The 23,126-nt window shown below is 39.3% G+C and overlaps 2 protein-coding genes across 2 annotated transcripts; both read left to right on the top strand.

The window, feature by feature from the left end:
• The first annotated feature begins 1,263 nt into the window (after positions 1 to 1,263).
• adora2aa (adenosine A2a receptor a) lies at positions 1,264 to 14,266 on the top strand. Its single transcript, XM_034872478.1, has 4 exons — positions 1,264 to 1,513; positions 4,120 to 4,124; positions 8,308 to 9,024; positions 12,320 to 14,266. The coding sequence occupies exons 3-4, from the start codon at positions 8,687 to 8,689 to the stop codon at positions 13,320 to 13,322; spliced, it is 1,341 nt and encodes a 446-aa protein (XP_034728369.1). The 5' UTR covers positions 1,264 to 1,513; positions 4,120 to 4,124; positions 8,308 to 8,686; the 3' UTR covers positions 13,323 to 14,266.
• Positions 14,267 to 17,414: 3,148 nt separating this feature from the next.
• LOC117944964 (uncharacterized protein C22orf15) lies at positions 17,415 to 21,251 on the top strand. Its single transcript, XM_034872192.1, has 5 exons — positions 17,415 to 18,111; positions 18,541 to 18,627; positions 19,957 to 20,079; positions 20,489 to 20,563; positions 20,701 to 21,251. The coding sequence occupies exons 1-5, from the start codon at positions 17,778 to 17,780 to the stop codon at positions 20,823 to 20,825; spliced, it is 744 nt and encodes a 247-aa protein (XP_034728083.1). The 5' UTR covers positions 17,415 to 17,777; the 3' UTR covers positions 20,826 to 21,251.
• Positions 21,252 to 23,126: the final 1,875 nt, after the last annotated feature.

The raw sequence follows: 23,126 nt of genomic DNA, 5'->3' as shown, positions 1-23,126 counted from the left end.
GTGAGTATTTGTGTTTCAAGTGTATAGGAATCTATGACACATACAGTAAGTAGCTGCACTGAGATAAGCTTTTTGTATTCCGCACTAAATTCCTGCCTTAACAGTTGAGCTTTAGTGCTCCTGTTCCAGGGTGTGCTGATGTGGAGTGATTGATGAACACGAGAAAAGACCAAACAGCTGGCAAACGCAAGGAAGCACATTCCACCTCCCCACGATGCAGCGGCGAGGGACATGTTACACAGTTTAGGGCTTGAGAGTATGCCTTCAAATGTGTAGCTTTACCACAACGAGCAAAGCTAATGTGAACAGTGCATTATGTCTTTATTGGGTCCACTTCATCACAATACATTCAGTTATTTCTTTGTTTACTTGAACATGTTCTGAGAATTCCACTGAACCTACTTTAGTCTGTCATTTTGTTTCCATGTTGCCTTGTAATTTTACTCTCCATGCCACATTTTGTTTTTGGTGCAATTTATTTTATATCCTGATCCCACTACATGCAGTGCTAAAACGGTCCCTTGGCGAAGGTGTGTGTGTGTGCGCGTGTGAGACTAAGCTACAGTATTATGTGCACACTACAATGATAATCAGTTGTAAAGTAAAATGCTGTCTGGTTTAATGTTGCTTTATTTTTTCTGGCAATAATAAAAGACAATTGGAATAGCCTTGTTTTTTGTCATCACTGTGTTAGCAATAGGTTTTATATTGACCTGAGGGTCAGAAATATCCAAAATGAAACATTTGCAATTGACTCAGAGTAATTATTTTTTACCTTTTATTTATTCAGGGAAGGATCTTTTGAGAGGAATCATATCTTTTGCAGGAACGCCCTGATCCCGTTCCCACAGTTCCACAAATGTCGACCTGGAAGCTGCCCAGTACAACCACTGTCTGATGATCAGTGGTGTTAATGATGGAGGTGCAAGTGCTCTTTCACTTCAAACACCCAGATTTATCCTGTCGGTTAAAAGGCTTAATGGTGCATTTTATTAAGAACAGTAATTACATCTGTGACATGTCTCTTGCAGTCACTGAGTAAAAAAACTGCACGTGTGTGCCAGGATCAGGATTACCTCTTTGTGTCTCAGGTTTCAACACAGACACGGTTTTACACGTGTCATCAAAAGACTCATCTGAATACACATCCGGAGAGGAAACACGCTTACAGCGGGCTCAATGTGTTTTGTGAGTGAGTGAGTGAGAGAGTGAGAGAGAGGGATCTCATCTGTTCGTTGGGATCTCATCTGTCTGAAGAGATCTTATCTGTCTGAAGTCCTTCACTGATGCGAACTGGAGAAATTGATCAGACTTTAAGTGTGTTTTCATTTGCCGGACTTACCCAGCATGGTGAAGTGATCAGGCGCTGGTTAGCCTACATTGAAGAAGTGTCACATTTGTGGCTCAGTGGGAAGTGAAAACCATCATTTGCGTGGTATATTTTTTTTTAGGTTGAGCGTGTTATCATCGCCGGAAATCTACTTTTTGCCCAGTGGACATCAAGAAAAAAAAAGTGAGTCATTTTAATTGTCAATATTTTTTAATGCATTTAAATAGCCTCAACAGTCTGATTTGAGTGTTTACATGTTGTAGCCTATGATTTCATCAGACTTTATGCATGCGATCTGAACGTGTTATGGTGCCTTTATAACAGGCTGTAACATAGTGAACAGACAGCATGCAGGCCAACCAACGTGTGCGTGTGAAGCATATCAGACAGAGAGCATGTGGTAAATGAGTGAGGAACACGGTAAAGTGATGTTTGCAGTGTAGTCTACGTGATACCAGCTCCAGCATTTCCAATACCCACTTAAAAATACCCTAAGCCACTATACACTAAGCCTAGGGCGGCCTATATGTTTTTTTCTTCTAAATTAACTTCCTCCTCAAAACAAAACCATTGATGAAGGTTGCCTGTTCAAAAAACAGGCACTGGTTTGATTAATAATCCATCTAGGATGGGCTTAGCACATTGGTTATTGCATCATATACCTCAATCATCATCATTTTCATTTTGGCAACACAAAATGTCAGCGAGCACTTTGTACTATGGATTATTCAGGACTTGAAGTAATATGTTCAAGGATATTAACATATCAGTTTTTTTAGTGACGCCTGTATTGCTTGTTAAATGTAATACTACATTTTCAATCAGCAATCCAGAATGTTCTTGGTACACCCGGATAAAAAGACTCAACATCTAATGCAAAGTTGCAATTCACCTTTATGTGACTTAGACCTTTTGTTGTCTTCCTGTCAAAATTTAAAAATCAACATTTTTGTTTTTAACTTTTTCTTACATTTTTGTCCTTTTTTTCAACACTTTTGACGCTTTTTTGTAATGTTTGTCACTTTTTTGACATTTTCAACACTATGTAACACTATCTTATTAACTTTAGTTTCAGTTTTTTGGGGAATCTATGGTCAATAAATCTATTTTAGAGGAAATTATACCTAATGTTTGAGTTAGAAAAGCAGGAATTATTTAGACTAAAATTAAAGGAATGTATCTTGATGGATAATCACAGACTGGAATATGTCAACTATTATAATAATACTTAATAATAATACTATTGCAAAACTACTTCAATTTCTTTTTTCAAATGCTATAAAATTGAATAAGACACCCCAAAAGTAATGAAAGTAGAGATTTGTACTAGCCAAAGAGCATTGTGTGGAATAAATCATGTTTTTTTGGGTAATTACAATTGGTGAATTAAAAAGAACATTGATAAAGGAAAACGGGTCAATTTAACCCAAAGACAACATGAGGGTTAAGTAAAATTGTCTTTTTCTCGTTCTTGTCTCTCATTTGGACTTGGATCCCATTTGTTTGTTAGCTGCTTACATGTAGGCTACAGCTGTAGCGCTGGGTTCACATTTTTACAGGAATATCTGGCAACATGGCCCGACTGGCAAAATGGGAAGTTGATGTAAACACACAGGCCAAAACACAGACAGACATTCTGCCATTAAACAGAAATTTTAAAGGAGAAAATAGTTAGCATGGTTGTCAGAAAAGATTTTATTTTAACTTAGCATGTGTCCTTAATATCTGATAACGAATTGTGGTAATTTTTGGATTTAATACAGGACATGTATTACATATTGCACCTTTAAGTACTTCCCCTTTAATTCCTAATGGACGACTATATAGTTTAATGAGTTAACAGAAATATCATATTAACAGAAAAATATCTGTTAATCAATCATACTAATTACTTTCCCAATTAGTTGACATTACTGTGTCACCCCAAAGTAAAGTGATACACAAACCTGAATAGTTAAGGAAACACGGACTCAATTGGTGTCAGAATGGACCGAGATACAGTCAGCAGATTGTCAGTCAGTCAGTGACAAGGTAACATAAAATTCCTTAATGAGGATTCAAACTTGAAAATAAAATGTGTGCGTTAATGATAATCAAAGCAACATTAAACACAACTACGTTGTCAAGCTCAGTTGGAGGCTGTGCAGTAACACCTAGCCATCACCGGAAAAGTGATTCTATTGTCCTTCACTGGCCTCCGTCCAGAATAACGGGATCTATTGGTCCACTTCATAAACTGTCGGGGATTCTGATTGGCTAACGTGGGCTTGAGCTTCTCGTTACTCCCACCTACAGGTTTGGCATGCTCTGACACGCATGTTTACACTGGTATGTAACCGAACACTTTTCTGAAAACTAACAGCTGTGCACAATGTTATTTCTGAAACTGGAGAGGTTGAAATGTCCATTTATGAAAATAGCCGGCCACGTGTAAACGTAGTAGTAGTTCATCATTAGCTATAAAATGTTATTAGTTACTCATTATCTAATGGTTTACTAGCAGATAGTTCCTCGTTTGTTTCCCTATTTCCCTTTTTTTTGTATTACCCGATTGAGTAACACTGAAACAATAAATTGCAATTAATAAAAATACCAAACTCAAGCGACACGTAATAACTCTGGGGCTTTTGAGGCCCTGGAGCCTGGGGCAGTTGCCCACCTTACCTGGTTGGTGTTTTTATAAGCAACTTGATTTTAACCAACATTTACCTAGATATGTTGGTATCTTGAGTCAATTCCAATGTTGGGTTAAGTCATGTTAGAATCATCCCGGTCTAAAGTGGGTCCAGAACAAGTCAAGGCTGAGAGCACATCAAGTCTCATTTAAGTCATTAATAGATCAGTAGATGAAGATAGCGAAATCTAAAACCAAGAGGCTCGTTAGATGCATAAAAATGACATGTAAAGAAGGTGAAAAATATGACACAAAAAGTCAACTTTTCAGTCAAGACCATATTCAGCACAACATTTTCATACAGAGGAAAGAGTTGGATCTATATGTATTTGTGTGAGTTCAAATTGGGCTGAACTACAGCTTGAGGGGCCCCTAAAGCCCTGTGAATGTGTCAGTTGGTTTGTGGTGATTAATTGCAAATTTGCTTTAGAATATGGACAACAAAAGTACAATGTCAAAATAAAATGATATGGGTCTTTATGGCAGGTTGTTACCTTGTCTTCTTTGCTTGTTGATGTTGCTGGCTCCGTGTCAACATGTAAATGCTGCATCCAAATGCAAGTTATTACACGCAGGTGGGCCACACAGCTACTGCACAATTAGGCCCCAGGGCATACAAGTGTGTTAATCTTACCATGAGTCCAAGTAGAACTATAAAGAGAGAGGGAAGTGTATCATGTTACACAATTTGTAATGTTACTTTATAATCTAACTTGGTTATAAGAGGAGTGAAGAAACTAGAACATATTCACATTTAAGAAGTTGGAATCAGAGAATTCTTACTTAATTTGTATCATAAAAAATGATTCAAACCGATTAGTTAATTTTCAAAATAGCTGGTGATAAATTTGATAGTTGACTTACTAATCGATTAACTGATTAATCTTTGCAACTCTAAGTTTTTCCGAAAAACTTTTCACGTCAATGATCCCTAAAATGACACAAATTAGACCGCGGACCCCCATTGGATTTTTGCTTTTAGAAAGTGTATAAAAACCTATCATTAAAATAGTCATACATTCTGCCATTGTGTTACTTTATGTGATGAAATGATAGGCCCCCTGAAACCCCCTCAAGGACCTCTGAGGTTTCCCCGGAACCCACTTTGAAAACAACTGATGTAGGACACTTTCTTTGGTGGTGTGATCAGTTTTTAGCTAATGGACAATTCAGTAGGGCAGACTTGTTAAAGGTTCCATGACATGATGCTCTTTGGTCTTTTATGTAGACCTTAGTGGTCCCCTAATAGCATATCTGAAGTCTCTTTCCCAAAATTCAGCCTTGGTCCAGAATTACAGCCACTGGGGGGGGCAAAGTGGAGGCTGGGGTTGTGTGCCACGTTGCTCGTTTGAAAGCCATGATGTCTCTCTCTCTCCCATGGGTGGGCTAAATTCTCTGGGCGGGCAAAATAGAGAAAAGGGAGGTAACCTTGCCCCTTATGACATCATAATGGGCAAGATTCCAGATTCCATCTGAGCTTTCATTTTCTCAAAGGCAGAGCAGGATACCCAGGGCTCGGTTTACACCTATCGATATTTCTAACCACTGGGGGACCATAGGCAGGCTGGGGGAATGCATGTTAATGTTTAAAAACCTCATAAAATGAATGCCATTGGACCTTTAACAGAGCTGCTCTTGGCACTACCCGATAGGAGTTGAGTGCAGCTGTGATCATTTTTGTAGCTAACAAGATGCTCATAGATACAGTACCTTGCCTCAGAGAGATACAGTATGTATCTATGCAAGATGCTAACGAGAGACTTCTGTAATGTCAGTACAGTAAAAATGGACAACAAAGTTCACTGCTGGCTACAAGTTAGCAATCAAACACAACAATGGCATGTTGAGCTAACGTTAGCAATCAAACATTCATAGATAGATAAAACGTTTTTGAAATGATTTCCATCTTCTGCTAAGTTTATTATTTCATGGATTTCTCAAATTTGAGTATGACACGTTATCCTGTAAACTGTTTAAATTTGAGCATGCATGACTCAAATCTGCAATCGACTCACTAATGACAGAAGACAGTTGTCAGCATGTTCAGCCAGCAGCCATGTTGTCACTTAGCTTGCCATCAGCAGCGTACAGTGAGTGTGTCTGTTAACAGGAAGCTGAGTGCTTTCATGTTTGCTCCTCCTGTACTTCCTCTGCGTGGCATGGGGGGGTATGATTAGGGCATTTGTTGTTTTATTGGTGATGCTGTAGCAGGGTTTGAGGCAAATTAAGTAAATAGTATTTAATTCCCTTACCAACTGTTTAAGACATTTCATCTGAATTTATCTGAACACAAGTTACATGATTCTTTTAAATTTCATTTCTGAGCAAAATTCATGCGATCCAAAGCCTGAAATACTTCACCTTCCCTTGTTTCACTATAACTCCCTAGAGTTTCTCCGATGTATGTCATAATTCCATCTCAGGACAGCTTGTTATTTTGGATACATTACTAGTATGGGAGAGTCATAGCTGTAGTTTTCAGAGATTCATTATTTCCTTTACTGTCCTCTGGGATTTTTATTTTGGACAAACCTCTGCTGTATCAGACATTATAATACACTGCAACATTGTACCACACATCAAGACAAATAAATACCCAAGGGCTAAAGGAAAGAGGCAAACAAAAACTTAATGTGTAAGTCAAATAGAATGAACAAAATAAACCTACTGATAACTATCAACCTTGAAATAACAAGTAAAAAAGTCTCATCCAACCCAGAGGGAAAACCTTGCCTCAAAGAGCAAAGACCTCTGTGTTCCAGCACAGCTGTTATCTCTCTTACTTCACTTGGAGGGAGTTCAGCCCCAAAAGAACAGCAGATGTCTGTTTGTTGAGCCTTTTATGGCCATTGACTCACAGATATCAGACAATCTTGTGATTCACTTATTGAGAATACACCACATATAGGCCAAATGTCTTAGACTGCTTAGAACTACAATGCCCTGAAGACCTAAGGTAGCATGAGTAAAAAGGGCTTCGCTAAGAAGAAGCTGTGACAGCAAACTAAAACGGTATTGAGGGTCTTAAAACCCAAAATGTGCTCCAACTCTTTGCAGAGTTGAGGTTAAATTGTTTTTGCCAATACGATTGATACCTTTAACATTACAACAATACATTAAATGTTTACTACATAAGCAAGTCTCTAGCTCACCCAGTCAGAGTGTACGCCCCATGGTTTGAATCAGACCTGCTGCCCTTTGCTGCGTGTTACCCCCCATCTCTCTATCTCTCTCCCCCTTTCATGTCAATCCACTCTCACTAAAAATAAAGGGAAAAGTCCAAAAAATAATCTAAAAAAAAAAAAAGACATGACTGACAGTGTTGGCAACATGCCAGGACCGATAAATGGGGAAAAAAGGGCACAAGCAGCCAAAATGGGTTTCCTGAGGAAAGTGGCTGGCGTCTCCCTTAGAGATAGGGTGAGAAGCTCAAACATCTGGAAGGAACTCGGAGCAGAGCCGCTGCTTCTTTCAAAGATAATTTTTTAGCGATTTTAGGCCTTTATTTGTGACAAGCTAGCTTAGACGTGAAAGGGGAGAGAGGGGAATGACAAGCAAAGGGCCGCAGGTCGGAATTGAACCGGCGTCTGCTGCGTTGAAAACAGAGCCCATGGATATGGCCGCACGCTCTACCAGGTGAGGTACCCAGACGCCCATGCCGCTGCTCCTTTGCATTGAAAGGAACCGGTTGAGATGGTTTGGGCATCTAGTAAAGATGAGCCACATTAACCAGCTCTAACTGGGGTATCCCGAGGCGTTCCCAGACCAGGTTGGAGATATTATCCCTCCACCTAGTCCTGGGTCTTGCCCAAGGCCTCCTTCCAGCTGGACGTGCCTGAAACACCTCCATAGGGAGGCACCCAGGGGGCATTATCACCAGATGCCTGAACCACCTCAACTGGCTCCTTTAGCGAAGGAGCAGCAGCTCTACTCCGAGCTCATCCTGATTCATGAGCAATTTAAATCTTTATTTCGAATCAGCTGATGCTTTTGGTGAAATATCGTTGAATTTAAATGCCCAAGTATTACCACCTGAAGTCTCTATCAAATTGTTTAGATTAAAAGCTCTTTAAGGCAAGTTGACCCCACCTGCACATTCAATTGTAGTGAGAATTTTGGGAAACAGTTATGCCTTTTAAAAGGAAGACATTATTGAATTTAAAAGCAAGATTGAGTTCAACCCTTGAGTCTTAGCAGAGAGAAATATTGATATAGTCCTGCAACACTGCAAGTGTGTGTCTGTTGAAATGCACTTCCTTAATTGTGAAAGCATTTCCTCTTTTCCACTTTTGCACCTCTTTAGCCACATGATGTTCCAGTGAAGCGTTTTCGGCATCATCTCAGCCACTCCAGAAGTTCATGGGAAAAAGGCACTGAGGGGAAGGCGCTGAGGGAAGAGGACAGCAGAGGAACATTTTTCCAGGAGTGGATGGATGCGACTTTGTCCTGTGTGCGGAGTTAGGAGAGATGACAGCTCCATCTATTTGAAGAAACCTTTTTTTCCAACTTTCTGAGACAAGCAGGTGTTGAGGAGGTACCACATCTGCTTGGGGTAGTCTGGTGGATGTTTCTGAAAGTGTTGGAGGTGCGGAGGCTGAGCTCAGCGGCTGCCAGGCTGCAGCTATGGTCGTTGAGGTGAGGTTTCCTCCCTCTTCATCAGTGAGCTCGACATTTGTCTCACCATGCCGGAAGACCCTATTGCTTCCTCCTTCTACATCGTCCTAGAGCTGCTGATTGCCGTGTTCTCTGTGCTGGGAAATGTGCTGGTCTGCTGGGCCGTGGGCCTGAACAGCAACCTGCAGAGCATCACCAACTTCTTCGTGGTGTCGCTGGCGGTGGCCGACATCGCAGTGGGCGTCCTGGCCATTCCGTTTGCCATTGTCATCAGCACCGGCTTCTGCTCCAACTTCTATGGCTGCTTGTTCATTGCCTGCTTCGTGCTGGTTCTCACGCAGAGCTCCATCTTCAGCCTGCTGGCCATTGCTATAGATCGCTACATTGCAATCAAGATACCTCTCAGGTCAGTGAGCCCAAGGGCTGTGAGTAGCTCTTCTGCAGTTAAAGGACTGTTTCCTTTAATAGGAATACAATGTTAATAAAGGAGTTGTAAGAAGTGGCTTTGTTATTGGTTAATAAAGTATTTAGTTATGCTTTATAGATCATTTGTAAGATACCTTTCACTTTTTAGGTTGACAAAAAACTTGATAACTTGGACTAAAATCAGTTTAACAAATCCATATTGAGAACATGTACAACTGCAGACCTAATAGAATAAAAAACTTTTATTAATGACTTATTATATAGATAGATGTACTTTATTTACACTAGCCAGTTATCCAGGCATTGCACGGTAAAGTGATACATATAATACTAACTTTAAGTATAAGGTAAAATACACTATGAATTTACTTAACCACTTCTCCTAAATTAATGAAATAAAAACAGAGGATAACATACTTTCTTCTAAAGTAAGAAAAAGAAGAAACAACCAAAGTGCATTATTTAATAGGCTATTCTTAAACAGAGAGAATGTGTTTGAAATGTACCATAACTTGATGTCTTAACTTTTTCTTTATTTTCTCAGCTCAGTCTAATCTATTTCCTGGGCCCAGGCAATGGAGATCTCACAACAAAAGTTCATATTTAATTTGTTTTCGCAGCATTAACCTTTGCACTTCAACATCTCAAGAATGTGATAGAAACAAGCCAAAAAACTCAGCTGCTCTCCCACACAGGCATACTCAAAATAGACTCTTCCTTTCGAGGACTTTGTTTGTTTATTCTTTCTCTTTTAGTTCCGGCATAAGAAGTGCTTCCACAGAACAATCAGCTAATCAAATTATCAGTCGAGGAGGAACTTCATATACTGTATACAAAAGATTATTAATGACAGTGTACAGGCTTATCTATCATGAGATAATTGTTGGAAACTTTCTTATATTGACTGTAGACAGGAGTTATCAGCTAACAAACAGCTGAACAACTCCTCCAAACCATACAACAATATTGGCCGTTTATTTCTAGCCCCTCATGCAAATATAATTGGCTGTAACATTTTTCATGTTGAATGTAAACATTAAGAACAAGGCTTTCAAACAAGTTATAGTTTGGTTTAGGTTTAGGATTAATTAACAGGCTTGAATCAAAGATGGCTGCAACGCCCCCTCCTCGGCCAGAGCCTTGAGAAATTTGAATACTAATATGACTAGGAGAAATGGATTCAAGAACATATTCTTCATGACACAGCCATATTTCGGTCTACAGAACCGATAAATTTAATTATCAAATAATTTACTACTGTAGTACTGCTTTAGAAGACACCGATCTAATGTTTAACACTCCACATCTAATTTTCCTATTCTGTTCTGTCATTGCAGTGGTAGTTTTAATTCCAATTAGGTTCTTAAATATAGCTTCTCTTTTGTTTACCATTGATTTAACTGATCTGAGTTGGGGGACAGACACTGTGATAATGGGACTATGAGTGAGCGACTGCTCCAATGGAAGCACAGAGAAGCCTGTAGCATTGCACCTGTGATTTCTGATTCCAACTTGGGTTGTCATGGTTTATGACCAATAATAGACTTGGTAACATTTGAGAGCGGCTCCGTCCAAAGTGGGAGGAATGCACGTCTCTCCTAACCAGACCAGGCATCCGAACGCCTTATAGTTATCACCCCCCTGACAACCAGCTGATCAGGTTTGGCAGGGGTCCAGAGACAACTACTGAGTCAGACATTGTCTTTGCATATGCACAAAGTGACGTAACATTAATTTTAGTGAACTCCAATTTGCATTATCGGGTATCATTTATCACCTGACTCTACTTCACTTCCAATCACACTTCCAACGTAACTCTGTTTAATCCTTGAAGTTAAAAAAAACTTGCCGCAAACAGGACTCAACCAATCTCCTTGGTAGATGCTAGATTGGACCTGATACACATGTCAACGTCAACACACAAGCATACTGCTCAGGCGTTAACACCAATCAACACTTTTACACTCTTGGTTGCTGACGTAAACAATTTCTCCCCAGTTTCAGATAATATTCCTGTTGGAACAAGTTTGACTGTGTAGTGTTTGGTTTAGAAGCATTTATTGGAGACTCATGCCAGTGGAAAGTAACCCTATACCAGGGGTGGGCAATTAATTATTTAATTGAATTTGAAAAAGAGGGGCCGTTGTGGAGGCTAAACTCAATTCTGCTCAATATTAATTTGATCTCTTTTTATAAAAAGCAGTACATTCTAAGGTCTTTGATCACCTGCGACTGGTAAGGGCACAAAGGTTAGGATTAAGACATGAAAAAAGTGAAGCAGACGTAGGACAAAATGCAATCATGTTTAGATGTTAATCAACATTCATGAATGCAATTGTGACCAAAATGTGCATGTTTTTTTTCCATTTTTCAAAGAACAGCGTTCCATTAACTTTACAAAGTGCTATTACTATTTTGTTTATAGTCTAACTACAGAATTAGTCGGCATCCCTTTCACTGATCGCATTGCTGCCAGATCCTCTGTTATCTCAAAGTGTTTTGTTATCCCACGTACAAAAATGTGAAACTGGAATGTGTCGTGGACATCACAGCTTTTGTCCAGAGCCAAGAAGAAAAGTTTGAATTTGAATCTCCAGGTTTCTTGCAATGTTCTCAAACCTTCTTGTTACAGTTTGCCTGGAAAGCGGCAGATTCTCAAATATCTCTTTTTTCTGTAGGCATATTAATTCAAATCAGCTCAATTCGATTTTATTTATACTATCAATTCATAACAAGAGTTATCTCAAGAAACTTCACAGAGTATGTCTAGACCATCTCTATAATTTACATGGAGCCAACAGTTCTAATATTTCCCTCTAGAGCAAGCAACAGTGGTGAGGAAAAACTACCTTTTAGAAAAACCCTCGGACAGACCCAGTCTCTAAGTAGGCGGTGTCTGACGGCAGGTTGGGGTTGATGTTAGTGCAGCAGAGTCCACTAAACACTCTATATTAAATAAAATGGCTTACTCTTTATGTCTTGACTGCTGCATCCCTGGATGTGCAACTAGCTCAAGTGTTGACAGCATGCTTAGGCTATGTGTTTACGTTGTCAGTATTGGGTGTGATCTGGCATCTACAGAGAAGGTCCTGTGTTTGTTCAGTAGAAGCTCTTATAAGCTACTTTGTCACCTTACTTCATGCTTTTTCCCGTCATAACTACTACAGCCACTAGAAGGTGCCGTCACTATAAACATAAATATGAGTTGAAATGGCTGCTTGAACGATTTATTGGGGGAGGACAGTCTCTGATGTTTGTATTGTCTCCTTCTCCAGGTACAACGGCTTGGTAACCGGCCAGCGGGCACAAGGTATCATCGCCATTTGCTGGGTTTTATCAATCATCATCGGTCTGACCCCCATGATGGGCTGGCACAAGCTGCCTGAGAGCAGCAACAGCACCTGCCCGCCCGGTCTGATGAAGTGCCTGTTTGAGGGGGTGGTGGTCATGGAGTATATGGTCTACTTCAACTTCTTGGCTTGTGTACTGATTCCCCTGGTGCTGATGCTAGCCATCTACCTGTGTATTTTCATGGCTGCTCGCCACCAGCTCAAGCTGATGGAGGTCAAAGTGGTTCATGGAGAGAAGTCGCGCTCAACGCTGCAGAAAGAGGTCCAGGCTGCCAAGTCTCTGGCCATCATCGTGGGGCTGTTTGCTGTCTGCTGGCTGCCTTTACACATCATCAACTGCTTCACCCTCTTCTGCCCTCTGTGTGATCGTCCTCCGGCCTGGATCATGTATGTGGCCATTATTCTTTCCCATGCCAACTCTGTGATCAACCCCTTCATCTACGCCTACCGCATCCGGGAGTTCCGACAGACCTTCCGTAAGATTATCCGCCGCCACATCCTGGGCCAGCAGGAGCTGTTTGGAAGAAGCAGCAGTCAACACAACTTCACTCACAACAGCATCACCGACTCCATCAGACTCAAGGCAAACAGCCTCAGCGTTGACCTTTTCCCTGAACACAGCAGCAGCAACAGTAGCTGTGAAAGCTCATGCCGCTGCCCTTCTCATGTCTCTCCAGTAGGGGGCAGTCTGATAACAGTATCCCGCCCCCCTCTGTCAGTCATCATCTCCCACTGTTCTAAGATGGGCACACACCAGACTAAAATCCCCATAGGCCATCATCTACAGTATGCGGAGCAGCAGCATGACTTGACTGGAACAGAAGTCTTGGAGGATAAGAGCAAACAGAACCTGGGCTCCGCCAAGGATACATTCCTGTTTAACAAGCAGGACAGAACATACCTTCAGGAGCTGGAAAAGGTGTCTTGACCCATGCACATTCACTACTATTCAGGAATAGCATGTCAACGTTAGCTCAGCAGCAGCTCACATAAGTTCGGTTAAAGTCCTGATGGGGAATGGAAATTGGAGTAATGTAAACAGCTAACTTGGATAACTTTAATGTCCTTGACTTGCCATGAAAAACTGTCTGCACTATTTAAGCACAGTTTTTTTTTAAAGCAGACTCAACCTCTGAAAGCCCTGCTAATGGCCCAAATAGTTTTTGCTGCTTACGAATGGTTTGACTCGACGGAGCAACTGACTGAGGTGCAGACACTTCACACAAAGGGCTCTGCATTTAGTTCAACAAACAATATTTCTAAATGCATTTGCCTTCTTTACAAACAGGTACAGGTCAATACAGAGGCACTGTTGCCAGTGATTATATCTGACCCACCAAAGCTTAGCCGATATTGAGAGAAGTGATAGTATGGGCCTCTTACTCTCTTAAAAAAAAAAGGAATGAAAAAAAAACATTAACAGAGGCCTGTTTTTAGGATGTCCAACTTTAGTTAATTGCAGGTTGAAATAATATACCATAAATAAAAATACCATAGTGTGCAAGTGCTTTCCTCTTGACATGTCTTTTCTGAATGGGTTATTATTACATTATTGGTACACCCTTTTTGAGGATGTGGATATAAATGCACTTGGATGGATTTCACCTCATACCACTGCCATTGATCATGGGCAAAGGATTCATTTTTTATGCAGTATTGCACCATCATTTGCAACATTTTAGATTCCTGAAGACCTGCATTGAGCAGAGATAGCTGTTTTTATTAGAGAAAATTTGACATTTTTCACATTCGGCCTACTCTTTTCTCTTACATTGTAATTCAGCTTCATTCCATAGATCTATGTGCATACTGACATACAATGAATGGGTTCCAATTGGGCTAAAACAATAAAAACAGTATTTTCACTATTGACATGTTGGTTCCTGTTTGTGTCAACAGCTATGTAATGGTTCACATCTTTAAAAGCAAAGGGTAATGTAATGCTGAAATGTAAACTTGTGTTTTTGTTTGCTCAGTGTGACAATGCAACTTGACTTATATTCAAGTAAATGTCAACTTCTGAGTTTGATGAATGATGGAAAATATTTGTAAGAGGATTGTGAATGATGCATTATTAAACCTGCATTGTATCTAATTTCCAGCAAGGGGAGACTCCACTCCACTTAAGTCAGATTCCATGGTACCCTATAAAGAATTTACCCTACTTCTTACTTAATTTGTTACTACCTCAGTAAACATTTTCATGAGATTTTGGTCTCAATTGCTAGTTTCATGTCTTCTTCAGTGCAGCATGGTTTTCATTTTGTAAATTATAGTCCCATTCAATTAATTATAATGTAATATATTTAAGAATTGACAATAAAGCAGGGGATGCTTTAAGGTGTGGCTACACGCTGACCCATCAATCATGACAGAGGATTAGCAATGCATATCCATGTCACTGTGTACGCTAAAATATCTGTGCACTTTTTTTGGTGTCTGTGTTAATTGTGTTGACGTTGATTGTCTCACTGTGTTTTCACTTCATCAAAGTAAATTGGAACATTTTTGTTGCCTAAAAACGCCTTGTTCAACATTCTGCAAACCAAGCTAGAAAACTACCACTAGCGTTAACAGTTAACTTAAGGTAAAGTCTACCGATTTTCTGTATTGTCGTACCTGCAAATGAATGCTGCCAGTAGCCTACTCGGAAATCTGCTTTTACCCAACAGTAAATCTCCACTGGATGACTCGTGTAACTGGATGACTCTTGTAACCATCATCCTTCCAAGCTCCACCCTTTCATCAAAAATGGTCACGTCTGGTTTTAAAATTCAAAGTTGGCTACGGACAAATTGCCAAATTTGAGACTTTACATCCATAAATCTATAGATTATATATTTAAAAATAGATCTATAGATTTCTATTTAAATCTATGGTTATCACCTACAGGCACAAAGTCCTGTCTTTAAATAAATAATTTTACACTTTCTGTATTTGCATTTAGCAATGGCCACCTTGGCCCAGTCCTGACTCAGTAGCTGTTGAAGCAGCTCCATGCTTCCTATCGGCTTTTTACCAGGCACGTTCATGTTTATTACAATATCTGGAAGTCTAGAGAACTGAGTTGGAGATCTGGTTGGATCATTCTGAGAAATGGTTGATAATGCAGTAAAACGATCTTTGGAGTTCTTTGTATTCACAGCTTTTATCACAATTCCCCCGTTAACTCAGATAAACGGGAATCAAATGACAGATTAGATATTCGTATAACATGTCACAAAACGTTTGATTTTATTTCCATCATTTACACTTTCAAAATAACAGAAAACAAAAAATGGCGTCTGCAAAAGTTTGGGCACCTTTCAGAGTTTATAGCATGCATCGCCCCCTTTGGAAAGCTGAGACTTGACAGTGTCATGGATTGTTCTCAATCATCATCTGGAAATACCAGGTGAAGTCAATCTTAAGGTTTTAAATGCCCAGACTTTTCTGACCTTGCCCCAACAATCAGCACCATTAGTTCTTCTAAGCAGTTGTCTAGAAAACTAAAACTGAAAATTGTTGACGCTCACAAAGCAGAAGAAGGCAATAAGAAGATACCAATATCCTCTGTTTGGAATGTAATTAAGAAATGGCAGTCATCAGGAACAGTGGAAGTTAAAGCCAGGTCTGGAAGACCAAGACAAATATCAGACAGAACATCTCGCAGGATTGTGAGAAAAGCAAGTCCAAACCCACGTTTGACTGCACGATCATCCAGAAAGACCTGGCAGACACTGGAGTTGTGGTACATCATTCCACTATAAAGAGATATTTAAATAGTACAAATATGGTCTTCATGGAAAAATCATCAGAAGAAAACCTCTTCTACTTCCTCACCATATCAGCGTTTAAAGTTTGTAAATTAGCAAAGGTTAATGCATTGTGGAAACAAGTTTTGTGGACCAATGAGTTTAAAATAGAACTTGTTGGCCCGAATGAACAAAGGTACATTTGAAGAATAAAGGGCACAGAATTTAATGAAAAGAAACCCTGTCCAACTGTCAAGCATGGGGGTGGATCAATCATGCTTTGGGGTTGTATTACAGCTAGTGGCACGTGGAACATTTCACGTGTAGAAGGAAAAATTAATTTAATAAAACATCAAAACATTTTGGACGCTAACTTGATGCCAATTAAAGAGAGGATGGCTTCTACAAATGGATAATAATCCTTAACACTCCTCAAAATCCCCGGTGGATTACATCAAGAGGCGTAAACTGAAGGTTATGCCATGGCCTTCACAATTTCCTTACCTCAGCATAATTGAAAATCTATGGATAGACCTTAAAAGAGCAGTGCGTGACAGACAGCCCAGAAATCTCAAAGAACTGGAAGACTTTTGGAAGGAAGAATGGGCAAAGCCACCTCAAACAAGAATTGAAAGACTCTTGGCTGGCTACAAGAACAACGTTTCCAAGCTGTGATGTTTGCCAAAGGGGGCAGTACAAGGTATTGACTCTGCAGGGTGCCCAAAGTTTTGCAGACGCTATTTTTTTTTCTGTTATTTTGAAAGTGTAAATGATGGAAATAAAATCTGATTTTTTGTGACATCTTATGCAAATGTCTAATCTGTCATTTGATGCCTTTTGGAGATTTTTCTATCTTTTCTTGGCTTCTTTATGCACATTAATACAACTTTTTACCTGGATTGCCCAAACTTTATAGCCCCACTGTGTGATTTTTGTCCGCATGAGTACTTTTTGATGTTAACAATATTATTATAATTATTTATTAGTTTTTAAGACCACTTTTAAAAAACAGGACAGCTCTAGATAGGAAAGAGGGGGAAGACATGCAGCAAATGGGCATAGGTTGGACTTGAAACCCTAGCCACTGCGGCAAGGACTGAGCCTCTGCATACCCACGCTACCAGATTAGCTACCCAGGCACACAATATTAACAGTATTATTAAAAGGCTGGTGTTTATACAAAATAGACTATATACCATGATTTATTGTCAAGAAATTAAACAGAAAATAAGATATAATACATTTTAAAAGAAGGTAAATCAGACATTCAGTACACCCATTAAAGCCAGAATAGAATGATCCTGTTTCATAGCCACATTTTCTGACACTAACACAATTCGACTGAGAGATTGGCAATAGAATCAGGCTTCTTAGATCAAACGGACAAATAGTCGACTAGTCGGGGTCACCCCAACAAGATATATGTCAGAATTTAAATATATCCAAGACACATGCCATGGTTATGTCATGCAATGGTTGAATTAGGGTACCTGCACCATTTTTCCAGTTCAGGAACTATTCCAATCTTAGTTCCAATCTGAGGCGGGAAACAGTAAAGCTCCGTTTTTTTTTACAGCCAATCTTGACTTTGCTGTCCAACAAGTAACTATGAAGTCTAGAGTGCCAATCTGGCTGTGTGTAGAGACTCCATGGATACATGCAACAGCAGCCCCTTGTCCCTTCATTTTAAAGGCTTCAGCTTTGAAAAGAGAAGAAAAGGAGGAGGATGCAGAAGAAGTGTGTGTGTGCGTGTGTGTTTGGTTGTTTACCATCACTACATTATGCAGGCCAGTCCAGACAGCCTCTCCCTCAGAGTTTTGTCACAAAGTGTAGACCAAAACACTGATTCAACAGCTTTCATTGTTACACTTGTGCCCAGTCCAAACGTCTGGAATTACGAATGCTGTAAATTGTTAGCGGCAGTACTAGTGGAGCTTAACTGCAGTCAGGACCAGAAAATGTTTGTCACTATCCTGCTTGGAGGTTAGTAACATTCCTGGATATATTATATTTTCGCTGTTTTTCAAGTAGAGAAAATTTTAACCAATGACACCTGTTATGTAGAGTAGGATAAACCTGGTATTTAAAGTTTGATTATTTTATTAGAGTTGACTAGAAAAAAAATTCAGGAACTATTCCAATCCTAGAAAAATTAAAACAAATGTCTCAGCATGTTACTTCAGGTGACTAAAATGACACTGCTTCTACTTGAACTTAGCTCTAATATAAAATAAGTTACATTAGATCACCACATATTTAATGTGTTGGCAGATGATTGCTTTGCTTAGAAGTCCACATTTAGTATGTTTTGTTCCTGAATACAGGTAGAATAAATTTCCATTGTGAAATTATTAAAGTGCAAAGTTTAATGTGCAATGTTATATTTTGAATAGATGTTTTTTTCCCTGACAGACAACAGGATGGAAATGTTAAATCTCAACTGTAAATTGATACACTTCATCCATCATTTAAAGGAGAGGTGTGGTCTCGATTTAAAAGGTACTGAACAGCTCTCAGAAACAGGTTTAGTGGTTTGGACTTACAGTCAGAAACTTAATGACTGTTAGTTCTATAGCATCCATAACTTGAACAGTAAGTCTTACAACATCTTTATCTATTGACTGGCACCAAACATCAAACTTTTTTGACACCAGCCACTGTGGCAGGTGAATTTTAAAATTCACTAGCCACACAGGCTTTTTACCAGGCAATATAGTTTTCAATATAATTAAAAAAAAAAAATTATTCAATTGGCTGATACATATATTTTACCTTTTTGTTTATTGATTCCTCGTGTCACAGATTATCATACACTGACGGCTCCTCTGAGTCCACGAAAGAGGAGCAGACACACTCACAGACATTAGTTGTTTTTGTCACAGAAGCAGTGGTTAAAACAACCCAGTCTAACGCCAGTTGGTGAAACTGTTACATTATTTTGATTTATTCATTTGTCACGATTTCTCATTTATTACGTGTACGTATGTCACGATTTTAAAATTTGACCAGTTCACGAACTGCCGGCACTGGGCTACTCTGGGGGACGCAACAATGGGGAAATGAAACGCCACAACAAATTGCACCGGGACATGATCTGTGGTCTCTGGGGGACGCAACAATGGGGAAATGAAATGCCACGCACCAGACTCAACAACGGGACAGATCGCCACACGTGGTACACGATCCCTGTGTGCAGGGACACGATTTGCAGTCTCTGTGACATGCAGCATCGGGGAAATTAAACGGCAAACGCCACCCACAACAACAACGGGAATGTCATGGCTAAGGAAAAAAAACGGGGAAAGGAACCATCACACGTAGGACACGTCGACAACAACGGGACGGTTGTGGTTAGGAAGAGAATAACGCGGAAAGGAACTGCAATACACGATACCCAGTCTCCGGGGTGAAAGTCCTGTGTTGTTTGAGCAATCCACCAACCCCAACCTCCCTGATCGGATTTTTCGGTTTTTAATACTAGCCTACTAGCTGCCGTAATCTTTCTGTGATCATGTAATAAGCTTCCCATTGAAATACATTACTTGAAAATTCGTAATCAATACACGAAAATAACGTCATTCACGTGACCTGTACACAAACAAATAGATTAAATAATGTGACAATTTTACAAACTAGCATGAGACTAGGCTGGACAAAAACAACTACTGTAATGAAACACTCAATTTTGATGGGCTACCTGCCAACGTGACAGATTGTCAAAATTCTGCTGCTTTTAGCGCACGGTCAGGTGTAAATTTTAGACCCTGTATAAAACATTTTTATGTTAAGTGTAATATAAAAAATAACAACGTACAATTGACCCTGCAGAGTGTGTGGACCTGATGGAAAGCAGTGGCAGAGTGATGAACTTGGAGGGAAAGCAGCAAAGTAACGCTCTGGCCAGGAGCGTGCTGATAGAGAGACAATACTACGTCCTCTTACGAGTATGCCGTGAGTATGCCACGTTTAGAAAATATTTTATACTGGCCAGTTTTGATACGGTTTATTACAGTTACAGCATGTAAAACTGATGATGCTTTTTTAGGTTCAGAAGTAACATATATGTTTGACTTACTTTAAAATATATCATATCAATCCTAATTATATAAATTTTGGGAGGTCAATGTAAAAGTTTGAATTGTGTGTGGTCCCCCCCCCCCCCAATATACTGATAGATGATGTAAAAAATGTATATTAAAGTATATTATATGTTAATTTTGGAGGATCAAGTAGGTTAAGCTCTCATGCTGCTCATCGAGGTATTCTACAGTAACTAAAAGTATATTTAATTTTGTTTAATAGGGGAAATGTCTGACAAACTTTTGTCCAGCTGTTTTATTATATTATTACTTCCCTTCAGGAGATGATGATACTGGATGTCGGAAATATATGCCTCTCCTAAAAAACTCCAGCCAGAGTCATCCGGAGTTAACTGGTAACAAAAAGCATCAACAGCAACTTCATGACTGAAACTGAGTAGTGCTGACCAACCAGCGTTCTTTAAGTATCTCTCTGAGGCCTCCTGTCGGTAAAAGCCATGTTCCTTATTTAAATCCAACCTTTTTGTTGTAGAGTTGCTGAGGAAACTGTCTAACCCTGACAAGGAGCAAGACAGAAAGACCAGAGGACGGACGCAGAGGAGCAAAACCAGGAGCACAAACATCTCTGCAATCAAACACCAACTGAAAGAGTTTTAGACTAGATTTATTATTTTTGTGTTTTTTAGTTTTTTTAAGACTTTAAAGTTGGATTTCCTTAGACCTTTAACCTGAAACAAATCCTAGCTAGCAATAGACAGACAGAATATAAAGAATCTGTATTGTCATTATACAAGTGCATAATGAAACTTTGTCGGGCTTTCTTCTCAGCGGGGAAGTAAAAACAACTAAATACTGTACTGTATTTGTATAAGTACATGTGTCAAAAACTTTAAAACGATAAAAGACAGGACAAGACAAGAGAAACAGCATCAGTTAAACTTGGCAGTAAAAGTAAAGTACATACAGTGCATTATAATAGTAACCAACTAACATTCACAGAATTATGGACTTGGAGTGATAGTTATGGGACAAAAAATGTTCTTTAATCTGTTAGTTCTATTTTTGTTTATCCAAAACCTTCTGCCAGAGTTGCGTTTTTCAAACAGGGAGCTGCCAGGGTGTGTGATCTCCTGGAGAATGCTGGCTGCTTTCTTCCTTTATTGAAGCAGATCGTGTCCAGTCCCAGAAACTTCAAACTGATGATGCACTGGGCTGCTTTCACCACACAATGAAGCTTGTGCCATTCAGCAGCTGTGCAGTTGGTGTATCAGCTTTGTTGAGCCTCTTTTTTGTGCTCTGACCTGGGCTCTTCTTAAGTCGATTATCATCTCTTTTGTAATAGAGGTATTGACTACACTGTTAGACTTTTTATTGTATATATGCGGTAACTACTCAATTACAGTATCATAACTGTACATGTTTTTTACAGTACAATGCCCAATACAATATTACTGTAATTTAGTTTTACAGTAGTAAAATACCCTTACTGTACCTTGGTTTTACAGTAGTATAATACCCTTACTGTACCTTAGTTTTACAGTAGTAAAGATACCCTTACTGTAATTGTATTGTAATTACAATTTGCTAAATGATACTAATATTCTTGTTGTATTATAGTTTTGTTATTGTGGTTCACAATATATATTACACTATCTGGCATTGGCTGTACAAACAATTTTAAATATTTTACATAAATGCTATTGAATTTAATAAATTACAAATAATTGACTTAAGCCAATGTACAAAAGTAATACATTCTTATTTTAAGGTATAAATATCAGGAACAAGACATTTTTAACTCTAAAAGCGCATAGGGAACAGAAAATTGACATACAAGCAATGCTAAAACAATTTCTAATAAATATGTACCAAACACTGGGCAGCATTCAGAGGCAAATACATGTCTGAACAATGTAGTGTTGAATTGACTCTCAAAACACATTTTAAAATTTTTTTAATTCCCCAAAAAACTAAACAACCTGCAAATCTATACAAAATGTGATGTGGTTGTTTACCACAAAGCTGAAATGGTTGGAGCTTTGGTTGGGGAGGGGAAGGAGGAACAGTCTGCTTATTTGTGAGGCCGGACCCATGGTTCCCTTGCTTGCTGATCCACCTCTTCTGGAAGGTGGACAAGAAGGGGCGGTCCATACTGGACTGTATGAGAAGCAGAGAAATGGTCATGAGTTTATCTCATCTAAACTGTTACAGACTTACAAGTTGTGCAAAAACAGAATATGACAGTATACAAAATAAGACATCAGTAGTAGTAGTTTTACAGGAGTTTTCCTCCCCAGATAATTCAAAGGTTCTTTCTACTTTCTTTTGCGGTCTGTCAATGAGTTTGGTGATGGTGATTTTGGAGCCGTTTCACAAAACTGATCTAATGAAGGATGTTCCTCTTTAAGTAAAAGTTCAATCTCTGTAGGGATCCTTTCAAAATATTGTCAGAAACTTAAAATAACAATTTGACACCATCAGCATCAAAAACAGAACTTTTAGTGGACAAAATTGACAACGCACATTTGCTCTATATAATTACATTGGAGCCCGATTTGGAAGCTGCAAGTCACAGTTAGGGCTGCACAATAAATCGAATATTAATCAAAATGTTGACTTCCCACGATCAAATTTGCGTGATCAAGCGTTTTTTTTTAAGTGTCATTTCATAGAACGCTCCTTTTTTTTTGCATAGCGCATCTAGTGCTCCGTAAAGCCGTCTGCTCATGCGCCAGTCAGAGTTGTTCCTGCACGGTGCAGCTTAGTTTCTAGATGTAGAATTCACAGAGGACGGAGTAACGGGAGGACAACTCAACAGATAGCAGTCGGTTATATGTTATACAGTGGTGTGAAAAAGTGTTTGCGATAACGTGCAATGAGGCAATGAGGCTTTTACAGCGTCCTGGAGGAATTTTGACCCACTCATCTTTGCAGAATTGTCCTAATTCAGTTACATTA

The sequence above is a fragment of the Etheostoma cragini genome, chromosome 5 (assembly GCF_013103735.1).
Source record: "Etheostoma cragini isolate CJK2018 chromosome 5, CSU_Ecrag_1.0, whole genome shotgun sequence".
Classification (NCBI taxonomy): Eukaryota; Metazoa; Chordata; class Actinopteri; order Perciformes; family Percidae; genus Etheostoma; species Etheostoma cragini.
The sequence above is the reverse complement of the archived record's forward strand: the minus strand, read 5'-3'. Positions and strand labels throughout refer to the sequence as shown.